Source organism: Cariama cristata, unplaced genomic scaffold, assembly GCF_000690535.1.
Source record: "Cariama cristata isolate BGI_N322 unplaced genomic scaffold, ASM69053v1 scaffold1277, whole genome shotgun sequence".
Taxonomy (NCBI): domain Eukaryota; kingdom Metazoa; phylum Chordata; class Aves; order Cariamiformes; family Cariamidae; genus Cariama; species Cariama cristata.
The window spans coordinates 1-10,922 of record NW_009628110.1 but is presented as its reverse complement, the minus strand read 5'-3'; the positions used below and the strand labels follow the sequence as shown (position 1 = coordinate 10,922).

Here is a 10,922-nt window from a genome sequence, read left to right as displayed (position 1 = left end):
TAAGGCTTTTGTAGCTACAACTGAAGCAATGAGAATTGTACGTGCACTTAAGCCGTAACTAGACTCTTAACTTGAGGCCAGCTTTTGTAAGTTTGAAACCCTTTGTTGTTAAAAATCAAAGAGGGAAGATAAAAGTCAATGTTTTGAGTACAACTTAACTTGATAAGTTACCACAAATTTATTTGACCTTACAAACTTTTACTGATATATGAAAATTTCAGATGTATTCCTTCTAAAACTGTTTACTTGCTGTGTTCATTCAATGTTCTCATTGGGTAAAAAAAATTTAGCTTTTATATTAAACTTGGAGGGTTGCTTTTGTGATGATATAAAAGGAAATGTGATGGTGGGTCATTAAGTGTTATAAAAATAAAGTAGCTATTACTTAATACAGGAGCTTTGTGTGTGAAGGTAGCCAGAAACTGGCAACCAAAATGCATATGAACCCACAAGGTGATTTTGAAGGCAGAATGAACTGTACTTATATGTTTGAATTAATAACTCTATTCCAAATTTTCTGTAGAAATAATGGCTATTGTGTAATTATTTGCCATTTCTAAATGGATATAAATTGTCTTTCAGGGTGAAGAATATAGCATAGGGCCAGGAACCTACATTGGTCTTCAGGGCTTTATTGATTCTCTGCAGCATGATGTCACTGATATCAAAAAGCAGGCAGAAGAAGCATACAGGTACATTGTGTCCTTAGAGGACCCACAGGAAGCTATAGGCTGGCTTGAAAAACAACTGGGAAAAATTACCACTGAACTAATTCAGACCAAAGAAGACCTGACAAAGAAAAACAATGAACTAATCAAAACTGAAGAAGAACTGACAAAGAAAAACAAAGGTGAGCTGGGTGTAAGTGTGATGTGAAAGGCGGAAAAAAGAAATGACTGGCTACTGTAAAATAGAAACAATCAGTTCCACAGGATTTTGGAACCAAAGAGTATGTGTAGAGATGATAAAAGATTGTTTTGTATATGTTCAGGTTGAATAATTCAGTAGACCATGACTCTTTCTTTAAGACAGAACTTAAAACTGTCAATTGCAGACTCTGGAATCGTGGGGTAAAATGTCAAAATTATTGATTCTTGATTTCGTAGTTATATTGTAGTCCCTGCACTTCTTTACATTTTGCTGATGTGGTATTTTCAGGTATCCTGTGGAATGTTCATAGAGGAAAAAGTCGCAATACCTCATAATACAATTTCAGCAGAAGTCGCTTGACATGTTCTGTATTTTAGATGGGTTGCAAGGCTCAATTCTCCTGTTCAAATAACCTAAACAAATTTTGAAATGTGTCCTGTAAGTAGGAGTCAACACGAAAATAAATCAGTCTATTCAAAAGCTTCTGAGGTACCAGAAGGTCTGGAAAAAAGGATTATTGAGTAAAGTATGTAATGACTGCTTACTTGATGCAGGCTTCTTTTCCTGTTACAGACTTTGAAATGCAGATGATTAAATTGGATGAGTCTGCTGAGCAGCTTAAAGAAGCGACTGAGGTAACTTTCTCAAGGAAAAACTTGTGCAAAATTATTTGCTTTAATACAAAATTCCAGTAGCTTAAAATGCTATTATAGTATGCTTCTGGCTTTTTTTTTTATATGAAGCTTAGTTTAACTGATCTTGCTTCTAAATGCATAGTATAGTTCAACAATTCAACACTGATGACTGAACTAGTATTCTTTTCTTTTTCAAGAAAATGAATACACAAAATAAAAGGATTCAAGAACTAATGGACATTGTGGAGCAAAAAGATGATATTATTATGAGACTACAAGATTTGATATCCAGTTTAGAAGAAACTATAAAAGACTATGTAAGTCTTAGACATCTCAGTTTTCTTTATACAAAAAAAATCTAAATCTGTGCTTATAATCAACTTAACTATTTTGGGAAATGAAAATTTTCTGTAAGTAATTGCTGCTTGCTCAAACTGGTAGCAGGTGAGTTGGCAATGAAGCTAAAGTTGCAGCAAAATGTGTGCAGGGGTATGTGTTAAAAATGGGACTTTTGGAAACTGATCTGGAGTTATTATTAGAGGATTGTAGATGAGACTGAAGAGCCACTCAGAGAGAAAAAACAAACAAACAAAACCAGCAACAACAACAAAAACCTCAAACTGGGAGGACTTAAGCAGTGGGAACAAGAGGGACTACATCACTGTCTCTATTTTTGCCTGAATGGAAGTTTTGCTGCAGCAAAAGATCAAATTTAATTGAAGTTAGAAATTAATAATGTAAGAAGGACAGTGAATGTATAAATTAGCAACAAAAATCAGTGTGTTCACCCACCACCACCATACACACACTTTCAAAGAGCAATAATATGAATATATTAAGCAGAGTTTGAACAAAGAGTGGATGGCCAGGGTATCTCTGCTTTTGATATGACTAATAAAACTTTCAACTGGATAGTCTACTGCTAGCTGCTGAATGCCAAAAGACTAGTTTGGCTGGGTGTATACAGATTAAAAGTCAAAACATGCAGTGGTGTTTTTTGAGACTGATGTCCAGTAATCTGAAATAGTTTTGAGAATATTTTAAATGAAACTTAGCACTCATCTATTTCTCTCTTCCACTGTAAACTTAAGGCTTTGACCGTACTTAATCTTCTGTTCCCTCTCTTTGCCCCACAGCAGCTTAGCTTTTCAATAGTATGAATGCTCTGAGAGTGATAAGAGTAGTAATAGGAAGCAGTCATCACAACTCCTTTCAAGAGCAAGGCTCTGTCTCTGTCTAGTGTTTCTATGAGACTGTGTGACATGAAACCTAAAACGTGACCGCAAACCTCAAGTCTGTTCTATAGTTTTTTTTATGAAGTGCTTAAAGATGAGCAATTGGTCCTTGGCAACCAGCATGGCTTACTACTTGTGTCATCTTACAAGTAAAAAAACTTTATTCTTAGTCAAATATATAGTCTAAAGTATCTATGACAGAACTGACCAGGCTTTCAAATTGCATCAGATCTGTCATGATAAAAATGATCTGTGGCTTTGCTGAAGGCAGTTAAAACTCCCAACTCTACCAACTATGACAAGAAAGCGGTGAACTTGTGAAGCTGACCATTTGCCCTTTCAACGAATCAGGAATTTCATCAACTCTTTTGACACTGGAAGTTGTTTTCAGGCGATAAGCAAACTCCTCTTACAAGCAAATCTTGCATTTTGTTAGTTTCCTGATCTCTTGTTCTGCTTTCTATACAGTGCAAAGCATAGTGCTTATTAGTGTCTGAAGGTGTATCTGCTTTTGGTTTAAGTAACTGATCTGTAACTGACTTGTTCCTCTGACAACCCCTATACTTGTTACCCAGATAGTTTTGTAAAATTATTTGCATATAAAAGATTAGTAAGCCTTTTAAGTGGTCACTTTGTAAAACTTAAAAGTAATTCATCTTATTTTAACACAGGACAACACTGTAACTACTATTAAAAGAAGATTGGCAGAAAAGAGCTCTAACAGAGTGATTGACAGCAACCAACTCAAGGATTGTGAGAAAATGGTATTGGAAGCGGGAAGAAAACGTTGCTTTGAAAACAAGCCTGCTGTGGAAGAAGAGCCACCTACAAAGAAAGGTACACTTTCTACCATCACTGAACAGGGGGTCTTCCAAAAAAACTTGATTGCTATTCTAGAGCAGAAGCAAAAAGCTGTGAAACATAAATGTTATGTTATGAGGAGAAAATCTACTATGTTAAACTGTAAATGAAAGTAATTGTTCTGTAAATATTATCTGTTTTGCAGAAAGTCCTATACTATTAGCTCCTAAATACTTAAGATAAAAGTTAGCTTTTAGATTCTTTCCTTTCTGCTGCTTTTTCTCATCTGTTAATGTACCTGCAGAATCAGCTCTCGTTCTTCAAAAACTAAAATATATTGTGTAACAGTTGTTTTTGTACTAAACTTGTTGTTGCTGGATTTCTGGGAAAGTAGCATCTCCTGCTCAAGTCTTTTAAAATTGTCTAAGTAAGCATCAAAGGTGTCAATGACTTGATTGTTCAGTCCTACAATGTGTGCTGTGAAACTTGATGCTTCATTCTGTATGCATGCTGTGAACACACCAGCTCTGGTCAAGGTGACAATGCTGGTAAAGGAGAAAAGCTTTCCACTTCAATGGGAGTAAAATTATTTTAAGTCCATGCATGGCGTATTTTGTGCACCTCTCACACTTGCACTTCCAGTCTTTTTGCTTTCCTTGCTTTATCTGTGAGCTTACCAGTCTTTTTTGAATGAGGTGAATAAAGTAGCTGCAGTTGAACACCTTCAATGATAAGGGTGAAACTTAAAAGGACACCACTACTTATGTTATCCATTTCATTAAAGTCTATTAATCAATGAGATTGAACTGTATGGGACTAACTTGTGCAAAATGGCATCTGTAAGTTCTGTCTGCCTCTAACTTGACTTCACGACACAGCTGGGCTTCAGTTTTCCATAGAACTGTGGAAAATATATACAAAAGGAGAATGAAAAGTCTTTCCTTTGTGTCCCTTAATTTCTTGCCTTCCTCTTGCAGAATAGGTACAAGTAAGAAAATCTTATAGGCACTGTTTGGTTGAGGATGGGATAGAAAAAGAGAAATAAGATTAAAAATGGGAAGCAGAAAATACTGTCTATAAAGAGGGATAAAACATGTTAAAAGGAGACTGGTCAAATTCACATGATGACAGAAAACTGGTGATACATATCGTGAATAAACCAAATGCTGGACTGTCATTCATCAATTTCTGCAGTAGAAGAATAAGGGAACACTCAATCTAGTAGAAGATCACTTTAAGTTTATGGAACAAAGCACTTCACACAGTGGGTAGTGAACTTCTAGTAGTTGCTGCCCTAGGAGGTGGGAGAGGCAGATAATTCTCAGATTCCAGGAGTGGTTAGACAAGCTGACAGCCAACAGGTTCATACATAAATACTGAAAGGGTTAAGCAGGGTTGTATTGTCTCATTCTTCCATGACTTCCTATTGTTCTATGTCAGGAAAGGTCCGTAGGAAGTGACTGGGCCTACCAACAGTAACAAAAGGAGGCAAAATATTAGACTAGGTCAACTGATGGTGTGTGAGTAGGGCATGCCTGATGTTTGTACAACTTGTTCAAGTAAGCATAATTTGAAGTCTGTCTTAAGAGAAGCCTTTTTTCTCTGTACCGGATGCATCTCTGATTTGTCTCTACCACCTTTGATTGGGATGAATATTTAATTCTAGCATGACTGTTTGATGGTGCCATCTATATAAATGCTACAAGAAGGGGGTGGGAAAAGAAGCAGCTGATGTAGACTCCCTGATATACTAGATAGTAGTAGGTTTGTTATAATCTCATGGCTGAAGCTTGCTTAAACTAACAAAAAGTACAAAAGTGATAGCTTTTCTCAAACAAGAAATTAAAGTGGATAGCTAACAGTGCCAATTAATATCAGCACTGAGATATTTCTCTTGGGAAGAACAGGTTTATTCCGTCATGTTAAATATGTTTCTTTTGTGAGTGAGAATATAAGGCAACTGATTTAAGAACAATTCTTAGATGCTCCATAATGGTGAAATTTGTTAATGTATAGGCTTACATTTAACCATTCTCATTAAATGTACTTGGCACAATAGAACAATGAGCACTACTACACTGTGATGGCTTTCTTGTAGAATTTAGATATGCTAGTAGCCTATGATGAAAGTTTATTTTGGGACAATATAGGTTACCTTGTCTTAAAGTTCATGTTTTTGTACCCTTCTCTAAGACTTGTCTCCCATGTTTTGGGGTGGGGCTCTTTCTTACTTAATACTTCCTACATAAAAAGCTTCTGGGTTGAATAACATGTATCTCCTTGTCTAATATTTATACTGTTTTGCTACTTGATTGTGGTTGTCAGTGCAAAGCATCTAGATCACTTCTTAGTTCTTTTGTGAATGATCATACCCTTCTCACTCTAGGTGCTGGGCTAAGCTCTGCTACTTTTTTTTTTCATCTTGCCACCTTAGATCACAAAATAAGCCTGAAGACACCACAGCACCTCTCCCTTTTAGTGAAGTATGTAAAATTCATGTCCAGTGTAAGGAATATGTAGTATTTCGTCTGTTATGTTTTCTTGGGACTACACAACTGGGCTTTCAGAGAAAACCGTCTCCCAGTCCAAAATTTTTAATCTTGTCGGATTTGGAAGCATGGCTTTACAAGGCAAAGTAAAGCTGCAGTTGTGTCTGCCCTAGCAGAAGTACTTGATATATCTAATTAGAAGGGAAAAGAAAAGGTATAGAGAAGCAGGAGGAAGAAAGAGTTCTGTGGAATTTGATCACTCTAAAAAAAAAAATAATCAAAATCTGAATTGAGTTGGAAAATACTCTTGCTAATGCTTCAGTATGACTCAGTGACTCTGTAAAACTTGTTGGATCTGTTCAGAGGATGTTTCCATGCAGTACAGATGTGCTTAATGCTCCTGAACCGAGATGACTGCCAAACTGCGCCTTACTGTAGTTGCAGTACTCACAAGAATCCATAGTTTCTCCCTAAAGTACATAGTTGTGACAATCTAATCCTCAGATATAGTCAGGCTTGATTTTAGTACTAAAACATAGCATGCATGTTACTAAATGGAAATGGTTGGATTCTAAAACACTTGTGTGAAATACAGCTGAAGTCAATTTTGAAGGTGTTGAAATGCATGTGATTTTAGTTAGAATTGCTCATTACTTAGTGGAGAAAAAACTGTCTTGAGCTAATAAAATATTTATGGAGATTTGGGGTTGTGATGGAATATTGTACATATTTCTGGGAGAACTTTACGTGCAACACATTAGATGTGGGCATAAATAGTTATCCTTGTACCTAGTTTAGAAACCAATTGAAAAAAGAAGAAAGGAAGGTCCCAAGCACCAAGCAAAAATTTTGTGCTGGATTTTTAGCTTCAGTTTTAAAGCAAGGAGACATTGAGCATGAATGAAACTTTTCAGAAACGTATATGATACCATTACTGTTCTAAATGTAGAATGGCTGATGGCTAGCGGTATTGAAGGGATTGTCGAAGCAGTGAAGGTGGAAAGTAAATATAACTCTGAATATTATCTAGCTCACAGGTATTACTACGTATTAATAAAACTAGCTAGATTTTTCTACTAGCAGTGCAGAGTAGAAGGGTGGGATAGAGCCATGGCAAAGTGTTTAAGGCTCCTGAACACATCTTGCTGCAAGTTGTCTAGAAGCCTAAGAGGCACCTATTGCATGTTAAAGCATTCAGAGGGCTTTAACTACTTCAGGACTCCAAAATGCCATATGATATGAGGGTGCAGCTTTCAGGTGGTTACCATTTTCCATATAGTAATTGCTATTTGGTATTGCTAGTGACTTGTACTTTTGATTTTAATCAACCTGAGCTGTATGGTTGGTTGTTTGGGTCTTTCTTTCTTTAGGAGATATGAAGGACAGTTGGAAAGATGACTCTCTAGAACAAAAGAGGAGTGAATACGTGAAAACAAACACTTACAAGAACTCTGCAGAAATACTAGCACTGAAGGAAAGAACTGAAACCTTGGAAGGTCAGGTAGCTGCACTTGAAGAGCAATGCAGAAGAGAAAAAAACAAAAAAGAGGAGTTCAGTGGGCAGATAACAAACTTGCATCTCAAGCTCTCTGCTTCTGAAGAAAGGGCTTCTGGCTTAAGTGAAGAACTTCGACAGTGTCGAGCTGGCTATCAGGAGATTGTTTCTGAATTGGACAAACAGAAAGCTGTAAATAGGGAACAAGAAGAAAAGATTATTCAGCTAAATAATGAAGTAGAATGTGCCAAACAAAATATAATTGATAAAGTGTCACAAATTAAAACAATGCAGTCCAAAGCAGATGAGTTGTATAAATGTCACTTAGAGTCTTATGCTACGGATATTGATCTAGTTAATCTAAAGAATTCCTTAGACTCTCAAAAAGATGAACCAGAGAGCACTCATTTGAGTCCTGTGTGCGTGCAGTCCCAAACTGCTGCTACAGCAGGTCTGAGACAAGAGAGCTCCTTTCACTGCAGCGTTGAGAGCATTTGGGAAGAATGCAAAAATATTATTAAGATTTCTTCACAAAAAAGTCAGCAGATTCATGAACTACTTCAACAAGTTGCAGACTTAAAGAGGGGACTTGATGACACTGAGAACTATAATAATCAACTAAAAATAAAATTAAATGAGATTGAAAATCAAGATCATCAGTCCATAAAGGAAAAAGATCTTATGAATCAGTTACAAGAGCAAATCCAGAAGAAAACCCAAGATTTTGAAAAACAGGCTGCAGAAGATCACAGAGTAATTGCACAGTTTGAGGAGGATGTTACCAGCTACAAGGGAAAAATAAGAGAGCTTGAATGTCTCTTGGAGGCTTTTAGAGCTAAAGATAACAGCATAACAAAGTTAGAAGAAGTACTTAAAGAAAAAGAATCTATTATTTTAAATCTAGAAAGTGATACAGTGGCTCTGCAAGAGAAATGTGCCAATTCAGACAAAAAACTGAAAGAATTAAATGGTCAAGAAGCAAATCTGAAGGAGGAAGTTGTGCGGCTGATGAACAGCTTGGAGAACATGAAGCACTCTCTTCAGGAAAAGGAGAAAAATGAGAATGAGCAAATACGATCTATAGAATTGTAAGTAAATAATGAGGGTAACTCATAGCACTTTTCAGAATAATCTCAAATTACACCTACCTTCTGTGAACATCAGTTTATTTTGAGATAAAACATTTGCATGTTTATCAACTGTTAACCAAACTGCTTCTTTAAGAAGTCTTAATACACTACCTGAATTTTGTATTTGCATATTCTGCTGACTGTTTTCCTTATCTGCTGCATGTTCTTTCAAAAATATAGATCCAAGTCATGTGGAACTACTGTAGCCAGACACAAGAGCATATAAGGAAATAAAGAATTATTTGGAGATTTCTGGTAGTTCTATGTTGTGTACCCTTTCTGGAGGAAATAATGTATATTTTAATGTAATATCCTGTAACTTGTATAAAAGCAGGCAATGTTTTGTTTCGAAAAGACTGAATGGTGAAAAGGGGGGAAAAAAAAAAAAAGCCCAGGGAGTAAACAGCAAACAGCTAGTTTTGGTGATAGCTATTTTAGATGAACAGAGTCTAGTGTATGAACTTGAAGGAATAATGGGTGTAGGAGGGTAGAACTTCCCCCAGGCCCCTCTGCTTCTTACATTTAATCTCTTATTTCTTAAAGATTTATCTGAGAGATTATATTTGCTATATGGTAATGAAATCGCAATCATATAAAAATAGCTTTAAGATGCTTTGTAGCCCTTCTCCTGACTCAGATTTCTTTAGTCTCATATCTGTGGATGCCTGCATATACTCTGAAGTTCAATTTAGCATGAAGGTCTGGGGATACCTAACCCCGTGCTTGTAAAGCTTTGAAAAGTGTTCCTTTTTTCAATTATAGAATCTAAAAAAACCCTTCTATTAGTTAGTTTTAAAGTAAAAATCCAAGATGTCTTACTGTAAAGTTTTTAAACAAATATGACCGTTTAAAAATAAACCCATCAAGCTTCTTAATTACTTTGTAGCACTTGTAATACCAGTACTTGTTGCAATGTTGGTTTTTTTCTCTTTTCTTTTAAGTTTTGTTTATTTTGATCCTTACAAGGTTAGTTATCAAGTTTAAACTTACTTGATGTTGATCTTGTTCCTTTTGTTACTTTGTAAGGACACCTAAGGACACCTAATGGCTGCTCTACTGTGCTTAAAAAAAAATTTAAAAATTTGCAGTGTTTAGAAGTGAACCTGAGCAGATTGTTACTTCGGGATTATATAATAAGAAACTGAAATCCAGAAGTAAAATTATAAAGCTTGTCATTGATCTGATAGATCGGAGATTTTATTCATGAATAAAACCAGCCGTCAAAGAGCCTGAGTTAATGTGCAAAAACTGTTTCTTTGAGATGTGTGACATTAATATTAATTTATGTCTTTTAATTTCTAACACAAGGCTACGTAAAGATCTTTCTGAGAGCTCTGGCCTTGTACAGAGTTTGAAAAAAGATTTGCAGTGGAAAGAGGAAGAATATACAGATTTGAAAGAGAAATTTTCTGATGCCAAGAAACAAATTCAGCAAGTACAAAAAGAGGTTGGTGACCATAGGGCAAATGTTTCTTCTGCAAGTTTATGCTTCGGTTTCTGTTATTAAAACCTGTTTTCACAAATTTCAAGCTACTAATATTAAAAATGATTCATAATAAGGCAATTTTGGGTGAGACATTTAGAGTTACAGTGAGTCTTAAGTTACATTGCCATTGAAGCTGTAAGCTAATGGTAAGACCAGATGTCAAAACATGGATTATTACAGATATTGAAAGAAGGATGTAAATTTTATGAATATCCTTGAAAAAGATTTGTGAAAACTATGGCTCATCTGGTTATGGAAGACTATAATATTTATAACAGCATCAATGCGTTGTTATTTGTGCTGACTTCAAAGCCTCAGGCTTCAGACTTGTGGAAAACACTGATGTCTGAGAGGAAAAGGTAGATTAATCAGAAAAGGAGAGCACTAACTTTTAGAGACTTTTTCAAATCTGAGCTATGTTTTCTATAAAGGTTGGGGAAAAGAAATGAAAAAATAGAATAACTTTCACTAATGATAACTGTTAGTATTTAGTTATCAAGCAGTAAGATTTCTTAGAACCTCATGGGATATTGGAAGAACTTAGTCCAAAAGACTGTTGCAAGAGTTTGAACTTGAAAGTTAAGCCTTAAAAAAAGTATTAATGTCTTACCCGGCAGCCTAACATTCCTATTCAACATTAAGTGTATAATCCTCTGTTTGAGAAGTAGCAAGGAATGGATGGGATAGCATGTCAGAAATTTCTTTTTTTAAAGGACAACTGAATTGCTTGATTAGGCTATTACCTGGTGGGTTGAGGTTTTTTTGTTTGTGGTTTCCCCCC

At 35.7% G+C, this 10,922-nt stretch overlaps 1 protein-coding gene across 1 annotated transcript in view; it reads left to right on the top strand.

Annotated features, from left to right (window-relative positions):
• The window catches only part of KIF20B (kinesin family member 20B), a gene marked incomplete at its 3' end in the record, with an annotated part of 24,706 nt that extends 14,604 nt beyond the window's left edge, over positions 1–10,102 (top strand). The window contains exons 15-20 of the mRNA XM_009704644.1: positions 583–811; positions 1,444–1,505; positions 1,703–1,822; positions 3,412–3,577; positions 7,401–8,613; positions 9,964–10,102. Of these exons, the coding sequence (XP_009702946.1) occupies positions 583–811; positions 1,444–1,505; positions 1,703–1,822; positions 3,412–3,577; positions 7,401–8,613; positions 9,964–10,102 (1,929 nt within the window). The remainder of the gene's footprint in view (positions 1–582; positions 812–1,443; positions 1,506–1,702; positions 1,823–3,411; positions 3,578–7,400; positions 8,614–9,963) is intronic.
• Positions 10,103–10,922: the final 820 nt, after the last annotated feature.